The following is a 23,618-nucleotide window of genomic DNA, read 5'->3' on the forward strand; positions in this document are numbered from 1 at the left end:
TTCGATCGTGACAGAATGGAAGACGAATGGCTGGTTTCTTGATTATGTGAACCAGATGTCATATCTCAAAAGAGGGGATACTGCAAGGCAAGAAGTCCATCGATATGACAACTAGTCATTCAGCTCTGGGAATGGTGAGCCCGAAGACATCGTTCATGTCGAGGTCGCTGGGTTTCATCCCACCTGGTAGTTCCACACAAAGCAATGAACTGATGAAGCAAATGAGCCATGGCTAACTCTAACGTGTAGACGGTAGAGTCCCACCCAGTTGCATACCAGGGCAAGAACACTGAACACCGACCCAATCCAAATGGTATGAACTCGAAGTTGCTTACTCTGAAATCTGGTGTTGATGTTTCCGGTTTCCGGTTCGTCCCAGGCTTCTGGGACGCAAGTCTTCTGATTATGGTCTTGATGTTGTCTCTGTTGCGCAAGTCTACCGTATGAAAGTAATACCCATGTTTTTATAATCTGCGGTTCTACCGTATGAAAGCATGTGATCTCTCTGTTAACGAGCAGATCCGGACTCGGAGAATCGTGTCAACGTATACCCATGTTTTTATAGTCGGCGGCTTTACCGTATGAAAATGAAACGAACCAAGCTGGCATTTGTCCATTTGGACATTCCAATGGACTTGGGACACTTGGGTGTCCTCTCTCTGAAGCAGTAGAAGTGTAGAACAAGACAAGCTGAAAGCCCGGAACCAAGTTCTCTGCTTCTTCTGTTGTATGAGATTGATCCGTCGATGAAGATGACGGAGCCTTACGAGATCGTCGATTTGACATGCGCCGTGGGCGACGGCGAGTCCGAAGACGCAGGAGCAGTGGACATGAACATGAGAGCCTCTATTTTGGCCGTGGAAGACCTCCTTGGCTACCGATTCAAGAATAAGGATCTCCTAGAGGAAGCTTTGACTCACTCGTCTTGCAACCGGTCGCCTTCCTATCAACGTCTCGAGTTCGTTGGGGACGCAGCTTTGGGTCTTGCTCTCACCAACTTTTTCTTTATTTCGTACCCGGATCTCGACCCTGGTCAACTCTCTGTCCTCCGCGCTGCCAACATTAGCACGGAGAAGCTCGCCCGCGTCGCTGTTAGGCACGGCCTCTATCGCTATGTCCGACATAATGCTCCTTCTCTTGATGTCAAGGTACTGAGCTTGTTGATCCACTTCGATTATTGTTTCTTTTTTTTTCTTCTTTCTAGTATATCTGTTTAAATTTAAAACTCGAGTTTCTGTTTAAGGTTGAGGAGTTCACTCGTGTGGTTCAAGAAGAAGATGGTGCTGTTCCTTATGGTGGAATGGTAAAAGCGCCTAAGGTTTTAGCAGACATTGTTGAGTCCATCGCTGCAGCTATTTACGTCGATTGTGATTTTGATTTGAAAGCTTTGTGGATGGTACCTTCTTATTTTTTTTTCTCTTATTTTGATCGAAATTCTTTCTTTTTCTTTCTAATTTTGTTCGTTTCTCTGTTTTTTCAGGTCTTTAGGGGTCTTTTGGAGCCCATTATTACGCAAGGGACATTACAGCAGCAACCGCAGCCTGTGACTACGCTTTTCGAGCTCTGCCAGAAGCGGGGGAAGCAAGTTGACATCAAGCATTGGAGGAAGGGATCGAGTAATATCGCTAGTGTTTTTGTGGACGGAAAGCTCATTGCCTCGGGTTCTTCGGATCAGAAGGAGATTGCGAAGCTTAATGCGGCAAAGGTAGCTGTGGAGAAGTTGGTGCGTATGGAGCCAACTAACATGGAAATAGAAGGTCCTGGAGTTGAGGAAATCGAGGGGGCCAAACAGAAGTTGAGTGAGCTCTGTAGCAAGAGGCGGTGGCATCCGCCGAAATACAGGTATTAATTTCCTCGTTGTACAAATCATAATCTTGTTAACTGATACTTGCTTCTAAATTACTTCTTTCTAAAGTGCATTCCATTTTTCATATTGCTGAGAGTCCTCATCTTCATATATATATATGAAATCTACAGCAGAAAATTAGCAGAATACATTGTCTATTATATATTTCCTTGGTTGTTTATACTAGTACTTGGTTTTTTATGTACAATTGCACCTTTACATAGCACATACATTAAAATCCCTAGAGTTGTCAGATGTAGCACTATATGATAGCCTAAGGAATATGCATTTACTATCTCCTTAGGTTCAAGATGGCCCTTCTATAGAGAGGAATTATTGAGTTCCAATCCTGTATGTAGCTATGGTACAAGGGTAACATATGGATACTTAAATTCTTACTGAAAACTCAGGTTTTGATACCTTGTCAAGCTATATCCTTGTCATATCCAAGTGACATACCACCCCGTCGTCTTCCACTTCTGGGATTGGGTGGAACTTGGGTCTAAGAAGGGATTTGAGGGACTCAGACTTCGACAGTATTTTGAGCCTTATTGCACTTCTTGATAACGTTGTCTTAGACCCCACTAGGGCAGATTCTAGAATTTGGACACCTACCCCCAATGGCATCTTTTCTTGTGCTTCTTTCTTCAAAGTCTTAAGTCAGTCCACCAGTCCTACTTTCCCCTCTTTCCCTGTTGATGAGGTTTGGTTTAGAGCAATACCTCCTAAGGTTGATAGCTTTTGTTGGGAAGCCTATTTGGAAAGAATCAACACTGGTGATCTACTCCAAAAGAAGAGACCCAATACTTGCTTGTCACCTCAGTGGTGTGTTCTTTGTAAAGCGGATGGGGAGACTAATTTTCACCTACTGGTGTCTTGCCATTTTGCGAGGTCAATTTGGGATTGGGCTTTCTCCCTATTTGGATGTAGCTGGAATCCTCTATCAGACTTGCAGGGTTTTTTTTCCCCTTCTTTTTTCAGGTGGCGGATAAAAAGGGGAAGGACTATGTGGAGAGGACTAAGGGTTGCAGTATGTTGGACACTTTGGGAAGAAAGAAACTCCAGGATATTCTCAGAAGCTGAGAGAGGAGCAGCAGATTTGAGGGCTATCATACATATTAGGGCAGTACAGTGGCTGAAATTTGTGGAGCTATTCACAGATTACACTGTGGATGACATGTTGAGGAAGTGGGGCGAAATTGCAAATTGCACACAGACTAAGTCAGTAATGTGTGTGGCTTGGACCCCTCCACCTGATGGATTCTTGAAATTAAACTTTGATGGGTGTAGTAGGGGCAATCCGGGACAATCGGGGATTGGGGGTGTTTTTAGGGATGAAAATGGGGTCATTTTTGCCATTTTCTCAGGCCCAATTGGAGTGGGTGACTCCCTTAGAGCTGAGATCTTTGCAGTTATGGAAGGAGTCCGGAAGGCTAAGGAGTTGAACATCAGGAAACTCATAATTAAAGGGGATTCAAAGGTGGTGATAGGGTGACTGATTAAAGATCACAATGGCTTATGGAAGTACAACAATGAGAGGAGGAAATTCAAGTGGCTGGTGCGGGAGATGGAAGTCAAGACATGTTGGGTTAAAAGATCGACTAATTCCCTAGCTGACGGTTTAGCTAAACAAGGGGCAGAAAGGGATTCACTGTTTTGGGCTAAGCTATAACTTTAGTGTTTTTTTTTCTTTTTTTGCTTTTCTTGAGGTTCTTTGTTTCTCTTGGAAGATAAGTGTGTTTGTCTTCCTCTTGTAAATCTTCTATTGATGATTTAATGAAAGTGTTATTGATCCAAAAAAAAAATATCCAAGCGACATAGGCTTGGCTATCACAAAAGCTTCAGTGGAATACCCAAACAAGTGTATTGGATGAAATTCTTACAGAGTAACACTAAGGGGGTGTTTGGTTCAGTATAGATAAGTAGCCTTTCTACTGATATCAACTGACAATCAGAAGAAAAATAAAAGGGTAAGACTTAAACATACCCCGAATTTTCATTAATTGACTTAATATACCTTGGGCTTTTCAAGAGGACTTAAACATACCTTGTTACTCTTTTGTCCTTCATATCCTTTCAAAATTTCAATAAGAACCAAACATAAAACAAACTGATGTGTTCAAAATTCTATTTTGCCTTAAACCAAAAGAGTAAAAACTAGCGATTCCTCCCAAGAGACCAAGCTTGACAAAGGATACTTAAACATGACAATATAGGATTCAGTTAAGATTAACTGTTTTTTGAGTTTTTGTTCCACAAACCAGACTTACTTGTGCTGTCAATGCCCATTTTTGTGCTGTCAATGCTTTGCTGAAGAGCACTAGTGGCCTTATTGTCATGTTTGTGGCTAGGGCTTTAGGTTGTGAGGTAAGTGGTTGGCCTCTGGTATATTTAGGTCTGCCCTTGGGGGGAAATCCTATAACAGAAAATTTTTGGTACCCAGTTTTAGAAAGATCCACTAAGAAGTTAGTAGGGTGTAAGAGAAATTATATCTCACTAGGGGGTAGAATCACTTTAATCAAGTTCACTCTGGCCAACCTTCCGGTGTATTTTTTGTCTACCTTTAAGCTTCCTACCAAGGTTGCTAATAAGTTAGAAAAGCTCGTGAGAGATTTTCTATGGGAACCGGGTGACTCAAAAAAAGGACCATTTAGTGAAGTGGGAAGTAGTTTCTAGGAAAAAGGAAGCGGGAGGTCTAGGCATTGGCAATATCAGATTAAGAAATGTTGCTTCGTTAGGAAAGTAGTTGTGGAAATTTCGTTTGGAGAAGGACAATTTGTGGCACTTGGTGGTGGAAAGTATTCATGGGATGGCAGCTAATGGATGGGATGCTGGCGTTGACCCTAGGGCTTCTCATTTCTCCCCTTAGAAAGCAATTGCTGGAGTCTCGTCTTCCTTTCAGCCTTTCAGCAGATTTGATGTGTGTTCAAGTAATAAAATTTTGTTTTAGGAGGACCTTTGGCTTGGGAACACCCCCCTTAAGGATAGATTCCCAGTAATGTATTCTCTTTCCCTAAATAAATTCAAAACCATCTCCTCACTTCGTGTGTCTGAGGGGACTTAGGATTTGGGTTTGAGAAGAGGGTTGAGGGATTCAGAATTGGCTTCTGCAGATGAGTTATTCACTGTGTTGAATTCAGTTTTCCTAGATCTTTCCTGCCCGGATAGTAGAATTTGGAAAGAGTCCTCTTCAGGGACTTTCTCTTGTTCATCTTTCTTCAATGCCTTAGTTCAGTCTTCTTTTGTGTCTGTCTCTTTTCCTGCTAAAGAAATCTGGTATTCTCCTGTGTCGCCAAAAGTTAGGGCTTTTTGTTGGGAAGTGGCTCTTCAAAAGATCAATACTATTGGAGCCTTTCCCCACATGTCTATTACCTTTGCTTAAGAAATGGTGAGACAACGACTCATCTTTTGATTTCTTGTCCTTTTGCTTATTATTTGTGGAATTGGTTCTCTTTTTTGTTTGGTTACAGATGGAACCCCCCCCCCCCCCCCCCCCCCTCTCAGGTGTGCTGAATCTTTTTGACTCTAGCTTCTTCTGACAGCCAAGGAAAAGGGGCAGGGTAATGTGGAGAATAACAAGAACTGCCATTCTATGGTCAATTTGGGAAGAGAGAAACAATAGGATCTTCCTAGGGCAAGAAAAATCCAAGGAAACACTTGTGGAGGTTGTCACCATCAAGGTTATGCACCGTTTAAAGTACATCATCTCTTCAAGGATTTATAGCTATATCCTCGCCTTCCTTCCCTGTGGTACAAGATTGTTGGGTACCACCGCCTCAGTTCAAGGTGAAGCTAAACTTTGATGGAAGCTCCTTGGGTAATCCAGGTCAGTCGGGAGTTGGGGGTGTGTACAAAAACGAGGAAGGAAAAGTCTTGGCCCTTTACTCGGGCCCAATTGGTGTGGGAGATTCGTTAAGGGCAGAAGTAATGGCCTTACTTCAAGGTTTGAAACTGGCGAAACAATGGGGCATGCAGCAATTAGAAGTGGAAGGAGACTCCAAGCTGGTAATAGGGTGGATGCAAACTGGAAACCTGGGAGTGTGGTCTCTTAGACAGCCTCTAAGAGAGATTATTAGCTTAGCAAGGGAGATTGGGGTGCACTTTAATTGGGTAATATGGTTAGCAAATGGAATGGCCGACACTTTAGCTAAGCAAGGAGTTACTAGGGAGGCTTTGTTTTGGGCCTGTTTGTAAGTTTTTGATTTTCTTTTTCCATCCATTTTGTGGGTGGTAAGCCTGTAATCTTTTCAATTATCTAATGAAAGTTACCGTTTCCTATAAAAAAAGTATCGTCTTTGTTGCTTGTAGATTTACCTATATGTACATGTACATTATGGGAGTTGTAGTTTGCCAATGGATATTTATGAAACTGAAGGACAAAAATGGACTTTTTAATTATGGAATTGACAGATACATTTACTTTTGAATAGCTTAATAGAAATAAAAGCATAGGTCCTGTTAAGTAAATCAACTAAGAAAAAAGGTCTGTTCTCGTTGTGCTTCCATAAATTCTGTCCTTAATTGAAAGCAACATAATGATGACTATTAAATTTCCCTCATGCACCATTTCCTTGAAACTCAATAAATATGGATGCTAGTGTGGGGTACTTTTGAGAATAAATTCTGCACTCCTAACTTTTTGTTATCTTTCATTTAAGGATTTATAATTTCAACCATGAAAACAAAAAAGTTGAAGCTAAAACTTGGTATGATTGTATATGCATAATTTTATCAAGTCTTATCAACCTTGGTGTGTAAGGTTCTGAAATCTGAAGTAATTCCTCAACTTTGTATAGTCAGAGGAATCATTGAAAATTTGGAGTGCCAACTAGATTATTTTGTAGTCCTTTATTTTTTTTTTTGGTTGGGGTGTTTTTTGAACCCTAAACCAAGGTTTAAAATGCCAGTGTTGATGGAAATATCAGTCATCCAAATATATGCAAAATGTTGGAAATGTCATATGGAAACATTATAAAAAGTATAGAATGGTGGAAACATTTTGAAATATGCAAAAATCATATAATGATATATTATGAAATGATAAAAGAAGCAAGGTACACCTTTTTAAATTATTATCTTGTTCCCAGCCATCAAATAAATCTAAGGAATAAGGTTAATAGAGAAAATAATATGCTGTAAAGTTGTGTTATAAACTTAGGAGTCAAACTACATGATTGAGATTTGAGTTGAACAAAACGTAAACTCATAGGAAGTGCAAATGATTCTAATATAGAAACCAAATAATCTATTGCACAAACAAAAACTAAGATTTTAACTTCATATATGAAAAGAATTTTGAGTTGGCTCAAAGTTGTAATCATGTCTATTAGGAATCTATAGACATTTTAAATCATGCCCCAGACATGGGATTAAAAATTTCTGAAGAGCAAGAAAGTCTTAAAAGCAATGTATGTGTGTGTGTGTGTTTCTACTTAAGTTAATAGCAATGTATTTTATATAACTGATTGAAAAAAAAAACAATGCATTTTATCTACAAAGAAGAGAGAGAGTTTTTTTTTTTATCTTTTGATAACAGAGGTACCTGTGGTTTCTGTTAATAGGACTTCACAGTTCACACATGGTATTGGAAAATAGATGTTAGGAGAAAAGATGTTGATTAGTTTAGGTAGTACATATAATAAATAAAAGTTGCAGGGACCCACTTAAAGTTAACTTTGTCACAAGACCAAAATGCCATCGGTTGGAAGAAGAACCAGGAAAAGGCTGCAATTGAACTTTTTTCTCAGCGGCAACATGGTTAGAGCATACTACAAGTTGCAATATAAAACTTAGAAAGTGTACAAAGAAGTTTTTCTCTCTACCTGTAAACCTGTGTCCCAAACACCAATTTGTCATTACCATCTCATGGATTGGGGCACTAAGGTCCCATCTTCAGCATCCTTGGTACTGACCACTAACCACCCATGCTTTTCTGTATAGGATTTGGTTATTGAAAGATTTGGGAGGAAGTTAGTAGTTTGGAAATAAGGAATTCTCTCCAAAGAAAGTAACCTAACACTCATCAGAATTGCATTTTCAAACCTGCCTATTTATTACCTGTCACTGTTTTCCTTACCAGCATCAGTGGCTAAAGTCATAGAAAAGAAAGAAGTACTTTTTTTTGTTGGATGGACTGAATGAGGAGATGAAATTTTATCTAATGGAATGGGGCAAGATTCATATGGTCGGGTTGAAGGCTCCTTAAATTTAGGGTAAATTACAAAGACCCCCCTGTACTATGGGGTCTGTGACAAAGACCCCCCTGTACTTTTGTTAGGTAACTGCCTAACTCAGGGCTTTTCGAGGAAGCCTGCCTCCTGAAACGAGAGAGAGAGAGAGACTGAATTCCCAGAATCAATGTCTTCCCTTCTGGACTTCCTTTCTTTATTTATAACACTCAGTTACAATTCTGTTATCCCAACCTCTCCACTTGTCCAGTTTGTTATGTAGTTTGTTCGAGTGGTTGGCTTTCAGTCACATTACTTAAAGGCTGACGTGGTCTTTTCTTGTACACTTGTCCCATCCTTTTTTTTCACAAGTAATACCGGTGTGGAGAATGGGCTATGGCTGGGTTGTATAATTTTTTTATCAAGCATATCTTGCACTTGTCTCTCAATTTCTAGTTTATGAAAATAGGGGTAACAATAGGGCCTTACATTTGTGGGTGCCGTTTTGGGCAGCAAGGGAATGCAATGATCATGGGCACGTTTCGGTGGTAGTTCCTTAGATTCTTGGAAGATCACTGAAAACTTCTGAAGTAACTGCTATAGTTGTATGTGGGCTTCTTCAAATCTGCTGGAGTTACTTCCTTGGGCTAGAATTGGGCCGTTCTCGTGGGAGTCTATCTATATTAAAATGATGTGGGCTGGGTCTACTGCCTGTTTTCTTAGGGTGGTGAGGCTAATGGGCCTTGGATCCTTGGACATCTGCCCTTGAATATGCACCTGCGATTTGCCCACTTGAAAGTCCATTGTGAGCCGGGCCCAGTCACATATCACCGGCCCCAGTTGCCTTAACCATTGGACTCCGAGAACTACATTTGCTCTGAAAGAATGGTAGGATCCATCCAATGGACGCCATGAAGGTTGCGGAATGGGTGGGCGAATTTCAAAAATTTTCCTACCTTCTCCCAACTGGGAATCATATTCCCTAAATTTAGAATATAATATTCAAGGATCCTACTTGAACCATAATCAAACCAGATCTGTACCAAAAGACAAATGGGAGGAATATACCTGATCCAGAGAAGCACTATCTCCCAAAGTTGGTGTTCACGCCCAAAGAATGCTCCAAGATCCGTTCCTGCTGAAGATGACACAGCTGTCGATGGAACAGAACCAGCAGGGTGCGTCCTACACACTGGATCCTTCACAAGAATCCTTTGGAAGTACTAAACACTGAATCTTTTTCAGTCTTTCTTGCAAGACTGATGTCAAGAACAGATTTCTTGACTTTATTTTCTGCAAAGATCTAATCTTGCAATGGCAGATGGCGGCGGCAGGAGGAGATCTCCAAAACGAAAAGGGCTGAACTGCTTTTCTCTTTTTCTGGAGAGTATGAGATCTGATCTCAATTCGCAGGAACCTTTCTTGCGATTTTTCTTGGTTCGAAATCTGTTGTATTTCTCTCTCAATTGGTTAGGGTTTCTCCTCCTTTCTTCTTGATTAAGAAACCTCCTAAATCAGGAGTCATCCCAATCCAAATCAGTATTTGGATAGGGGATTATCTTAATCCTATCTACAGATAGAGTTAGGTTACTCCTGATCTTATCAGGAGGTTACCAGATTCAAATCTAATTTGAATTTGGTCTCTAAGAGTGGATAAGGCTAAAGGCCCAATCCTTTTACTAACTTCAATCTCAAATTCGCCCCATGGATGGGTGATCATATCAGCCCACCTCGAAATGGGCTTTTGGCCCATTAAGTGTTCAGTGTCTAATTACTTTCCAATCTGCTGCCCAGTTGGGCTTCTTTGTATGGCGTGGGACCCAAGCATTGATCTACACACTAGCCACATGGGTTCGGCCCAGCCTTTAATACAAGGCCCAGCCGAATTCACTGAAAAACTCAATGAACCCCTTGAGTCCATCATATGGACCCTATGGGCCCAACACTTACATTAAGTGGTCCCTGGGCCAAGCCATCTTATAAAAACCCAGGGACTGTGGGCAGGTGCAAGATTAGCCCATCAGGTATTATCCTAAATGGTCTTACACTTAACCTCTCAGCCCTTAATGATCAAGCACTGCCCGACAAGAGAGGACCTCTCCCTCGGCTGCAAGGAACAGTGCCGCACTTCCCTCTCACATGGATCCTGGGAATAAAAACCATTTGCAAACATTTTGAAACCGTACATATAAATATAAGTATGTTAATTTTGCAAAACAAAATTCCAACGATTGAAATCAACTGCCGGCAGTTTGGTTTCCATCAGAGAGAGTGCATTCCCGATCATTACCCTTTGTCCGACAAAGTGGCTGATTCTGTCACTATGATCACCCACTCAGATGAATTCTCAAACTGCCCCAACATACCCAGGTTTTGATCCCCGCTAAGGATTTCACTGATTGGCATATCAAAGGCAGCCTGATCCAGCACCTAGTGAAGTGTCATAATCGAGTCTAGGGGTCAGGTGTAACTTTCCAGTTTTGCCCATCTATCTCCAAGGTCCAGGGCAAGACTGGAAATCTGGTCCGGTTCAAGGATTCAAGTAATCCCATACTGCATGTGCCTCGGGTCTTACACTGGTGGCTGAGACAGGCCATCCCAACACTTGGTGGCACACCAGCATCAGCCTTGGCAGGATAAATCTCCCCAGACTTATCCAACGGCTGTGAACATTTAAAACTAACATGAATCTCTATAAATGTCCAGTTTTAGGGTTTTACACAGAATTAAACCAAACAACATGAATCAAACATGCACTTTATTTATTTCCACTAAATAACAAAAGTACATCAAATTAGATTTAAGCTAAGGGCATACATAAACTGTCTAACATGCTCCACTGATTCTTAGACAGTTTTGTATGCCCTTAGCTCCAATAAGTTTTGATGTACTTTTGACATTTAGTGTAAATGAATAAAGTGCATGTTTGATTCATGTTGTGTGGTATGTTTCTGTGTAAGACCCTTAAACTGGACACTTAATGAGACTCGTGTTAGCCTAGAATGTTCGCAGCCGTTGGATAAGTCTGGGGAGATTTGTCCTGCCAAGGCTGACACTGGTGTGCTGCCAAATGTTGGGGTGGCCTGTCTCAGCCGCCAGGGTGAGACCCAAGGCACATGCAGTGTGGGATTACTTGAATCTTTGAACTGGACCAGATTTCCAGTGTTGCCCTGGACCTTGGAGATTGATGGGCAAAACTGGAAAGTTACACCTGACCCCTAGACTCGATTATGATACTGCACTAGGTGGCAGATTGGGCTATCTTTGATATGCCAGTCAGTGAGATCCTCAGAGGGGGTCAAAACTTGGGTATGTTGGGATGGTTCATGAACCCATCTGAGTGGGTGATCATAGTGACGGGATCAGCCCCTTTGTCGGACAAAGGTAAAGATCGGGGATGCATTCTCTGTGATGGAAACCAAACTGTCGGCAGTTGATTTCAATCGTTGGAATTTTTGTTTTGCAAAATTTATATATAAGATATATAGATATGTACGGTTTCAAAATGTTTGCAAATGGTTTTAATTCCCGGGATCCATGTGAGCAGAGAGTGCAACACTGTTCCTTGCAGTCGAGGGAGAGGTCCTCCCTTGTCGGGCAGTGTTTGATCATTATGGGCTGAGAGGTTGAGTGTAAGGCCATTTAGGGTTATACCTGATGGGCTAATCTTGCATCTGCCCACAGTCCTTGGGTTTTTATAAGATGGCTTGGCCCAAGGACCACTTAGTGTAAGTGTTGGGCCCATAGAGTCCATGTTGAAGGGATGAGAGATCCATCCTATGGACGCCCAAAAGATTGCGGAATAAGGGGCGAATTTCAAAAATTTTTCTCTCCCTTCAACTGGGAATCGCATTCCCCATTTAGAAAATCATATTTTCAAGGACCAATTCTGAACCATGAACTGAACCAGATCTGAACCAAAAAGGAGTGGGAATGATTATACCTGATACGAAGAAATAATATCTCCCAACGAAGGTGTTCACGCCCAAGGAAGGATCCAAAGACTGCTCCCACTGAAGATGGCGCAGTGCAGGTGGAGCAGAATCAGCAGTGTTCTTCTCCAAGAACTCTGTCCTTCGCAAGAATCAGCAAGATGGTACGTGAGCATAGCTTCCTTTCAATCCTTTCTCAAAGGACTGATGTCAAGATCCAATCTTGACTTCTCCCACAAGTGGAGATCGAACTGGCAAACAGGGCGGCAAGAACAGGGAGGCGGCAAGAGAGTATTTGCAGGGAGCAGAATTCTCTCTTCTTGATTTCAGCACTAAAGAAAACCTGATGATCTGTGTGTAGTGTGTCTCTAAAGGCTGCCGCCCCCTTCCTTCTTTTATAATCTTAAAGGGATCAGCTCCTAATCAGATTAGGAGTTGTTAATCCAAATCATATTTGGGTTAGAAGTCCCTTTAAGTGATAAGGGATAATCCTTATCTTATCTGGAGATCAGATCAGCCATCTCCTAATCTGATTAGGAGGTTTCCAAATCTAAATCTTATTTAGATCTTGGACTCTCTAAGTGGATAGGGTCTAAGCCCAATCCTATTAGCTGATCCATTTCAGATTTCGCCCCTTTATTAACTAAATAAACAGCCCAGTTCGAAATGGGCTTTAGGCCCATTAAGCTTATGTGCTCACTTAACCCTCTTAACTGCTGCCCAGTTGGGCTTCCTTGTATGGCGTGGGACCCAAGCATTGATCTACACATCAGCCACATGGGTTCGGCCCAGCCTTTGTTACAAGGCCTGGCCGAATACACTGTTAAAGACAGTGCACCCCCTGAAACCCATCAAATGGGCTCTACGGGCCCAACACTTACCCTAAGAGGTCCCTGGGCCAAGCCACCTTGTAACACCCAGGGACTGTGGGCAGATGCAAGATTAGCCCATCAGGTATTATCCTCAATGGTCTTACACTTAACCTCTCAGCCCATAATGATCATACACTGCCCGACAAGAGAGGACCTCTCCCTTGGCTGCAAGGAACAGTGTTGCACTCTCCACTCACATGGATCCCGGGAATTAAAACCTTCTTGCAAACAATTTAGAAACCATATATATATACTTTTATATCTTATATAAAATATATTTTGCAAAACAAATCTCAACGGTTGAAATCGGCTGCCGGCAGTCTTGGTTTCCATCAGTGAGAGTGCATCCCCGATCATTACCTTTGTCCGACAAAGGGGCTGATCTTGTCACTATGATCACCCACTCAGATGAATTCTCGGACTGTCCCAACATACCCAGGTTTTGACCCCCGGTAAGGATCTCACTGATTGGTACATCAAAGATAGCCCAATCCGACACCTAGTGCAGTATCATAATCGAGTCTAGGGGTCGGGTGTAACATTCCAGTTTTGCCCATCAATCTCCAAGGTCCAGGGCAATACTGGAAATCTGGTCCAGTTCAAAGATTCAATTAATCCTACATTGTATGTGCCTAGGGTCTCACCCTGGCAGCTGAGACAGGCCACCCCAACCGACTTGGTGGCACCACAGTGTCAGCCTTGTCAGGATAGGTCTCCCCAGACCGACCCATTGGCTGTGAACATTCTAAACTAACACGAGTCTCATTAAGTGTCCAGTTTAAGGGTATTACACAGAAACATACCAAGGGAACATGAATCAAATATGCACTTTTATTCATTTACAATAAACTCATAAAGTACATCATTCTGATTGAAGCTAAGGGCATACAAAACTGTCTAACACATGTGATGGGCTCAAGGGGTTCACTGGGCTTTCCAGTGAATTCGGCTAGGCCTTGTAACAGAGGCTGGGCCGAACCCATATGGCTGATGTGTAGATCAATGCTGGGTCCCACGCCATACAAAGAAGTCCAACTGGGCAGCAGTTTGGAAGCCTATTGAGCACTTAAAACATATTGGGCCTAAAGCCCATTTCGAACTGGGCTGATTTGATTAGTCACTTAAAGGGGTGGATCTAAGATTAGGTTAAGCCAAAAAGGATTGGGTCTTGACCCTATCCACTCATGGAGACCAAATTCAAATTAGGATTTGAATCTGTTAATCTCCTGATAAGATCAGGAGTGGGCTGATCTAATCTGCAGATAGGATTAAGGAGACTCTTTATCCAAATAAAGATTTGGATTAGGATAACTCCTAATGAGATTAGGAGGTTTCTTAATCACAAAGGAAAGGGGAGAAACCCTAATTCGAATTACAAGAATTCGAACCCTAAGGATTTCGCAGAACACTCTGCAACTTTGAGATAGGATCTTAGAAACCCTAGAGAAGAAAAAGCAGTTCGCCATCTTCTTCTCTAGCTTTCTCCTCCAGCAGCCGCCGCCATTCTACTACCAGTTCGAGTTCTCTGTGAAGGAAGATCAAGAAAAGTTCTTGATTTTGTGTGGTGCTCTCTGCTTTCATCGAGTTCTTCAGAAGAACCTAGTTCGTGGGACGAACACTGCTGGTTCTGCTCCATCATCGCTGTGTCATCTTCAGTGGGAGCAGTTCTTAGGATTTTCTTTGGGCGTGAACACCAACGTTGGGAGAAACTGCTTCTCCGGATCAGGTATATCCCTTCCCTTCTCTTTTGGTTCAGAATTGGTTCGGTTTTGATTCAAGATAAATCCTGGAAATTCAGGGAATATGATTCCCAGTTGGAAGAATGGCAAGAAATTTTTGAAATTCGCCCACCCATTCCGCAACCTTTTTGGCCTATCTTACCATTCTTTCACTGATTTCCAAGGGATGTAGATCTACCTCGAACTCATGTCCTTGTATCTTCAGTTTTAATCCTGTGCATGTACTGTCACACACCAGATTGCTCCCATTAGCTACGTGCACCTGGAATGCTGTATATGGTTGGACTGGAATCCCTAGTTGTCTGACCAATGTTTACCCAAGATACCAGGTTCTAGATTTGGTATACCTGGTTTGACCGGAGCTCCCAAGGGTCGATTAATCCTTCTTGCCCGATTCAGCTTGTCTTCATGGAGTCAGGCTAAGGTTGCTGCGTCCCGGAGCTCCCAAGGGTCGATTAATCCTTCTTGCCCGATTCAGCTTGTCTTCATGGAGTCAGGCTAAGGCTGCTGCGTCAAGAATGGTGGTGGGTTGCATGGCTTTAACCTCCAGCCGCAGTTCTTCTTTTAGTCCACCAACAAAACTGTCGACCAGTGCGTTTTCTGGCCACCCTTGCACGCGCACAGCTAACCTCTTGAACGCCATCCGATATAATCTTGGACGGAGCCAGTCTATCGTAGCTTGGCGAAGCTTTCATCATAGTTTTCAAAAGCCGAGATTTTAGAAAAATCATATTTTTCAAGGATCAATCTTGAACCATGAATCGAACCAGATCTGAACAAAAGCAGTAGGAGAGGATTATACCTGATACGGAGAAATAATATCTCCTAACGAAGGTGTTCACGCCCAAGGAAGGATCCAAAGACTGCTCCCATTGAAGATGGTGCAGTGTAGGACGGAGCAGAATCAACAGTGTTATCTCCAAGAACCTAATCCTTCGCAAGAATTAGTAGGATGGCACGTGAGCACAACTTCCTATCAGCCCCTTCACAAGGAACTGATGTCAAGATCGAATCTTGATTTCTCCCACTGAACTGGAGATCGAACTGGCAGGTGTGGCGGCGACAAGGAGGCGGCAAGAGAGAATTTTCGCAGATGTGCTGAATTCTCTCTTCTGTGATTTCAGCTCTGAAGACAGGTAAAGAACTTTTGATCTACACATCAGCCACACAGCCCAGCTTTTGTTACAAGGCCTGGCCGAATACACTGTTATGGACAGTGCACCCCCTGAAACCCATCACATGGGCTCTATGGGCCCAACACTTACCCTAAGTGGTCCCTGGGCCAAGCCACCTTGTAACACCCAGGGACTGTGGGCAGATGCAAGATTAACCCATCAGGTATTACCCTTAATGGTCTTACACTTAACCTCTCAGCCCATAATGATCAAACACTGCCCGACAAGAGAGGACCTCTCCCTCGGCTGCAAGGAACAGTGTTGCACTTTCTGCTTATATGGATCCCGGGAATTAAAACCTTTTGCAAACATTTTAGAAACCATAATATATATACTTTTATATCTCATATAAAATATATTTTGCAAAACAAATCTCAACGATTAAAATCGGCTGCCGGCAGTCTTGATTTCCATCAGAGAGAGTGCATCCCCGATCATTACCTTTGTCCGACAAAGGGGCTGATCCTGTCACTATGATCACCCACTCAAATGAATTTTCAGACCGTCCCAACATACCCAGGTTTTGACCCCCGCTAAGGATCTCACTGGTTGGTACATCAAAGTCAGCCTAATCTGACACCTAGTGTAGTATCATAATCGAGTCTAGGGGTCAGGTGTAACTTTCCAGTTTTGCCCATTAATCTCCAAGGTCCAGGGCAATACTGGAAATCTGGTCCGGTTCAAAGATTCAATTAATCCTACACTGCATGTGCCTTGGGTCTCACCCTGGCGGCTGAGACAGGCCACCCCAACCGACTTGGTGGCACATCAGTGTCAGCCTTATCAGGATAGGTCTCCCCAGACCGACCCACCGGCTGTGAACATTCTAAACTAACACGAGTCTCATTAAGTGTCCAGTTTAAGGGTATAACACAGAAACAAACCACAGGAACATGAATCAAATATGTACTTTATTCATTTACAATAAACTCATAATGTACATCATTCTGATTGAAGCTAAGGGCATACAAAAACTGTCTAACACCTCCTGCTTATTTTACATAAAGTGGCTTCTCTAGGTCTTTGGACCTGCATTCTCATACTTCTCCAACACAAGATTTTACCCTCACCAAGCAATGGACCCTTGCTCCCTATACAGAAGGTTTCCAAAAAATCCCAAACCCAGTACATCAAAAGAAATGCTGAATGTGCCAAATAAAAATTACATGAAAAGGGATAAAGAAAGAAACATAAACTAGTGTAGCTGGGATAAGGATGCCAAGATGGGTAAGTTGCAAGATAAAGAATTGACAATATAATGAGAACAAATGCACTCAGAAAACTTGTGGTAACCCCAATGAGATCCATTGAGTGATGACTTCTTGATGTCTGATCTTGTGAAAGTGAAATCAATCCCTTAAATGTGAGGAGTGATATGGTGCAAATTAAAGAACTTGAGAAGGAAAGGAGAAATGACCATAGAACAGGTTAGTAAGAAAAGATTTTATGACTTAGACTTCCAAGTGAGCTATGCCCACATATTAGAATGGCATGGTAGAATTCATTTAGGTGATATCTTGGATAAAAACGAAATGCTTGTATGTTGTTGATGATGATCCTTACATTTGAATAAATGTTGTCTGGTTGAATTCACACCCATATTGTTTGCACAAAGCAATTGCTTTTTCTCTGATAAAATTTACCCCTAGTCTAGTTCTTTATTTTTTGTTCAAGGTTAATTTTTAATTGGATGCTTGCTACAAGTTAGACCTGTTCATGGGTCAGGTCGGACTCGAGCCGAGCTTTCACCTGTTGTGAACATAAAACACTCAGGCCCGAGCCCAACCCAACCCATCGGGCCTAGATCTTAGGCCTGAGCCTGGCCCTCATAAAAGCCTGAGGCCTAGGGGTGAGCAAAAAAAAAACAGAAAAAATGACCGAAACCAAACCAAATCTTATATATTATAAATTAATAAATATGCATTATATATAAATATATATTTATAATTTTTTATTATATATTTATATGTATTTTATAATATATATTGTAAAAATTAAAAAATCGAAAAAACGACGAGTCGAATCGACAGTTAACCGAACCGGTCAACCAGTTAACTGATTGGCTTTGGTTCGGTTTCGGTTACCAGTTTTCCAAAAGTTGGTAGTACCGGTTTGGTTACAAAAAAAAGGCCCACGGTTTGGTTAACCGAACTGTGAGCACCCCTACCGAGGCTTGAGCCCAAGGCCGAAGCCCGAAACACCTGTGTAATCCCAACTCTAAATAGGATTGTTTTGCTGCCGACCACTATTGGGGATGGGGATGCCGCCTCTGACTCTGTTAATGTATATCAGGTTCAAAGAATGGGAGATGGGGCGTCGCCTTACCGAAGAGATGAGTCCGCTGCTTCGCCAGTTGTTGGTCACCGCTAATGCGCTTAGGCCATGTTTGGTTCACTACTTTGGGCCTCATTCTTTTAATTCTTGCTCATTATGGGCAAGAATGGGCAAGAATGAATAACATTAGGGTGTTTGGTTATAAAATTCTTGCCATGGGTCACATTCTTTTTAGAATGAAAAATCATCCCCATAGTACAAAAATTGAGTAGCCTACAGCATGAAAAATAATCATGCCCCATCTTGCTCATTTTCATTCTTTGAGGAAACTTTGCCTACAAAACTCTGCCAAACCTTGTCCAATTTGAAATCGATCAAAACTGAAAACACTTCTATGAAAGTACTTTTATGAAAGCATTTTTATAAAAGCACATTTACAAAAGCACTTTTACATGAAAGCACTTCTATGAAAGCACTTTTACAAAAGTACTTTTGCGAAAGCACATAAAAGTACTTTTGTGAAAGCACATAAAAGCACTTTTAAGAAAGTACTTTTACTAAAGCACTTTTATGAAAGTACTTTTATTAAAGCACTTTTACGAAAGTACTTTCATAAAAGCACTTTTACGGAAGTACCTTTATAAAAGCACTTTTACGAAAGTACTTTTATAAAAGTACTTTCACAAAAGCACTTTTATGAAAGTACTTTTATCAAAGCACATTTAGCAAAGTACTTTTATCAAAGCACATTTAGCAAAGTACTTTTGTCAAAGCACATTTAGCAAAGTACTTTTATCAAAGCACTTTTAGCAAAGTACTTTTATGAAAGCACTTTTACAAAAGTATTTTTATTCATTCAGTTTGGATTGGATTGGACCCAATCCAATCCGTTTGCATTTTAATTGGATTAGATTGGATTGCAGTAGGTGTTGTAGTTTTTTTATATGTTTTCTAGATTTCTCATGTTATTTTGGTGTTTGATTCAATTTGGATTGGATTGGACCCAATTCGGTCCATTTGCATTTTATTTGGATTGGATTGGACTTGGTTTGTATGGATTTGGTCCACTCCATTTGTAAATGGACCAATATTGGATTGGACCAGATTTGGACCAAATCCAATCCAATTGGCAGCCCTATTTAGTAGTGGACTACTGTGGAAACTCACCTTGACAGACATTGAATGTCGGCCATCCACCGATAACCATCTATGCCAACAGTTTTGAAGACATAGGCTAGCGGTTTATGAATACCGCCACAGTTTTTTTTTTTTTTTTTTTTTTTAAGAATGAAAATGAGCAACATAGGACACTTGTTAGTTTGAAAATAATTCATTTTTAGGAAAACATTGTTTGGTTCATAGCAATATTTTCTCATTCAGCCTATTTTTACCCATTCTTGTCCATTTTTAGAATTTCATCTTGGGTAAGAATGAGAATTGAACCAAACATGGCCTTAGTCACTCACTGGTACCTACCGCCGGTTGTGATGTGGAAGGGTTGAGGAGGGAGAGTCTATCGAATGAAACAGGTTGGGGGAGAGTATTGAATGAAAATTAGGGTTAGAATTTAGAAAATATGTATATTATTATATTTTTAATAATATATATATATATATAATATTGTCGGGCCAGGCTTTCATGTAAAATCCCGAGCCCGGCCTGAAACTAAGTTGGGCTTTAGGTCATTGGGCCCAAGCCCGGGCCCATGGGCCTAATAATATGTCCAAGCCCATCCGGAGCTGGGCCGGGCCGTCGGGCCACCCAACCCATGAACAGGTCTACTACAAGTTACTGTTTCCATTTATTCTGGTGCATCTTTGGTTTCATTTTGTGCATATTTTTTTCATATTGCCTTAAATATATTATATTTGGACATTTTCTGTTAACACATGACTGCTGTTTTAATTATGATCCATTAATAAGATAAGCAATTGTTTCCAGCATTCATTTAACTTAATGTCCATGATAATATATGTCCAGTATTTGAGAGGGTGGTGTGTGCATTACTTCATATGTAATGGTAAAATCCCGTGTCTGACAAGTGTGAGAATATGGGGCCATGGGCACTTAAGGTTAGGACCATATCCAACCCACCCCTCCCAAGACCCCAAAGTGCTGGGACCAACATTAGGTAATGGCCTTCTTTACACGCAATACTTCATATGTAACATGGGATTTGGGAGTGGAATTGGTTAGAGAGAGGGAGTGTGTGTGGATGGGGGGACTGCTTCTTGAGTAAGGATAATAAATGAAAAATGTTGGCAAATTGTGTGTACAGACTCACCAAAAGGGGAAAATTGCTTCACTTAAGATAGTAGCATAGGTTGCATATCTCTTTGTTTATTAGCAATTAAAAAAAAACTGTGTTGAATTTATGCTTTCAATCTTATAGATTTTCAATATTTTTGGGGTGCACTAGTATAATGAAATGGATACCATTAAAAAAATAAAATGCTGGATCTAGAAAGAGATATTTATGCATATATGACTCTGTCCTGGATCTGTGCATGTTTGTCAAAAATATTGAAATTTCCAAAAGATATATGTGTGTGAATATGCAAATGGATTCTGCTGGATATTAGTCACCCATTTTGATGGCTTAACATTACCATAATGAAATTTCCTATAATGCTTATTTAATATTTAATATAATCCATTTGGAACTTAGAGATTCACATGCAGATATGGTCAATAATTGGAGTCTGTCTTTTCAAATCCTAATTAAAATATTATGTACTAGTCATTCTATTTATTTGTAGAATTCAATTTTCCCCATGTCTGTTCCAAATGTTTTAGTGAACTGAACATTATTAAAGGTTGAAGCTTGTCTGTCTAATTAAATGATTCCATCTTCGTGCTTTTAATTTATCTCTGTGGTAGCAGTTTTTATTAGCTTTACATGGCATCAAGAATGTTGAAATTCATTAGACACATTGGATAAATGGATAAGCATATTGTAAGATACTGCATTGTCTGTATGTTGACTTGGAGAACTTAAAATATGACATGCTAAGCATTTGTTAATGTCGAAATGCCTTCTTTCTCAACTTGCTGGGACTTCTGATATTCTCAACATACACCTGACTCTGACTTGATGTCTTGATGATGTTTCGCTTTTCCTTCTAAATTTTATAGTATACTGATTCACAGGTGAATCAACTCAACAACTAGAGTTCATTGGTTGAAATAAATGAATCCTTTTTTAAGGATAAATTGCTCAAACCTCCCGTGTTTTCTGACAATTGCTTTAACCTCCTACATTTCACGTGTGTGAATCAACTCAACAACTAGAGTTCATTGGTTGAAATAAATGAATCCTTTTTTAAGGATAAATTGCTCAAACCTCCCGTGTTTTCTGACAATTGCTTTAACCTCCTACATTTCACGTGTGGTAAAAACATGCCCTTCAGTTTTCAACGTTAGTAGCATATATATACCCCTTTGGTGTGATGTTAAGATCTTAGCCAAAATCGATGAAACATTTTGATAAGTTGGGATATGCTGTACAGCCTTCTAAACTTTGATATAAAAAACATACACAGCATCTCTGATGAAATATTTGTAGGGACAACCCATGGGAGTGAAGAGTTTGTAAGCGTAGCTGAGGTTCTTGAGGTGGGGATTATTTGTTCTTAAAATGAGAATGTTTTATCTGCTGCCAAAAAATTGGCAATGTGAGAGCCTGCTTTGTCGAAATACGATGTGAAGAAAGAGTAAAGTGATTTGCGGGGTAACTTTGAAAATTGAAAATGTAACGTACTAAACAAATAATCAAAATTCAAAAGGTATGGATGCTACTTGTAGATACTGAAATCTAGTCGCAGGGCTATTTTTTGTACTTTTTCCTTGGTTGTATAACTATTATTTGTAGTCTCTCTTTTGTACATTAAGGGCAGTTCTGTCCTTTTACCTTTTAATATAAATATATTTTTTAGGGTGTGGACTGAAACAAGGTGTCACACCCACCATTCGGCTGTGTTCTATTCTCTCTCTCTTTCTGACTTTTCGATCCGACTCTGACACTACTGACCCCTGAAAACAGAAGGGAGTTTTTTACCATCCATGAAACACAAGGGAGGTTTAAGCAATTTACCCTTTTGATCCCCATCTTTTTGGGTGTGCGTTTCTTTCGCTAGTTTTTTGCTTGCTTATTTCATCTTCTGGTCATACAAGAAATAACAGTTGGTAGTTGGTTCTTGTTTCTTATTTGGTTGAACTTGCAGCATCGAGAAGGTAGTTGGTCCTGCCCATGATAGGAGATTCATCTGTTCCGTCCAAGTTGAAATTGCCGATGGCATGTTTGTTACATCAGGTGATGAAAAGACAAGAGTAAAGGATGCAGAGAATTCTGCAGCTTCAATGTTGCTCCACGGTTTAGAATATGCCAAACAGGGGGTGGGACAAGTCATCTGAGACCTTCAACCATTTTGCCTGTATGTTTGTGTTTGTCTTGAAATATGAACTGCTAGGTACTTTTGAGGTCTCCCATGATGACTCACCATTGATGCTCTCTGCATTGTAGACATTGATTAGCCTTTTGATGGTAGGACTGTTTTGTGCCTTAGGAGAACTCACCCTTAAAAGCTAACTGTTAGAGGGAGGGAACCCAAGCACATATACCCTACAACAGCATTCCATTCTACCGATGTGGGATACCTCACATTAGCATCCCATACTACCAACATGGGACAAATGGATCGTAACATCCCACTACGCTTTCGCAGTCCCGGCACCCATGCAAGTTGGCTTTGCACTAGTCCACTTAGTCCCGGCCGAGAATTGCAATACCGACGTCACCACCTGTGCCACACGATTGCAACTGGGAGGCATAGTGTAGGCTATGATACCATTTGTTATGTGCCTTAAGAGAACTCACCCCTAAAAGCTAGCTGTTAGAGGGAGGGAACCCAAGTACATGTATACCCCACAACAGCATCTCATTCTACCGATGTGGGATATCTCACATTAGCATCCCATACTACCAACATGGAACAAATGGATTGTAACAAGGAGTTCCAATGGATTGAATTTCGATTACAATTCAACCCAAAGTATGATAGAATCCAATCCATTCCCAGTTTTGTATTGGAAAATCAAATCCTGTTTGTTTTAGTATTGGATTCAATTTAGTATCAAGCTAACATCATTATTATTATTATTGTTAGGTAATGATCCTTAGAGTAGAAAGAAATTCATGGTGGGACCTACCAAATTGAGATCAGCATGGTAGGTAATTATCAGTAGAGTAATTAAGTTTTATACATGACAATTGTATTTGTTATTTTATTAGATAAAGAAAAAACCATACATCAGCTACCAAAACCTTCTCTTTGTTGTATTTGATGGTTATGGGTTATCAAATTCAATCCAACAGTGCGTGTTCTTTTAAATCAAATCATGGTGTCCAAATTCGACCTAATTGAATTTGATCTATTGACAGTCCTACGAATTAGTTCCTTTGCTCAGTTTGGAAAGAGTATAAATATAAATATATACAATACAAATACATACAAAATAATACAACATACAAGACTTTGCTCTCTACATATTTGTATTTGTACTCCTTCCAAACCGAGCCTTAAATAAAATTAAGAAAAAAAAAGCTAACTTAAT

At 40.7% G+C, this 23,618-nt stretch overlaps 1 protein-coding gene across 3 annotated transcripts; it reads left to right on the top strand.

Annotated features, from left to right (window-relative positions):
• Window positions 1–48: 48 nt before the first annotated feature.
• Window positions 49–23,395, top strand: LOC104588293 (ribonuclease 3-like protein 2). Of its 3 annotated transcripts, none has more exons than XM_088894611.1 (4): window positions 49–1,148; window positions 1,244–1,396; window positions 1,481–1,842; window positions 18,024–21,564. In XM_088894611.1, the coding sequence occupies exons 1-4, from the start codon at window positions 747–749 to the stop codon at window positions 18,187–18,189; spliced, it is 1,083 nt and encodes a 360-aa protein (XP_088750737.1). In that variant the 5' UTR covers window positions 49–746; the 3' UTR covers window positions 18,190–21,564. The 3 variants fall into 3 exon arrangements, with proteins under 3 accessions (XP_088750737.1, XP_010244464.1, XP_010244463.1); XM_010246162.3 differs by lacking the exon at window positions 18,024–21,564 and adding an exon at window positions 21,571–21,973 and having other exon boundaries at window positions 55–1,148; XM_010246161.3 differs by lacking the exon at window positions 18,024–21,564 and adding an exon at window positions 22,229–23,395 and having other exon boundaries at window positions 60–1,148.
• Window positions 23,396–23,618: the final 223 nt, after the last annotated feature.

Source organism: Nelumbo nucifera, chromosome 1, assembly GCF_055504915.1.
Source record: "Nelumbo nucifera cultivar China Antique chromosome 1, China Antique-T2T, whole genome shotgun sequence".
NCBI lineage: Eukaryota > Viridiplantae > Streptophyta > Magnoliopsida > Proteales > Nelumbonaceae > Nelumbo > Nelumbo nucifera.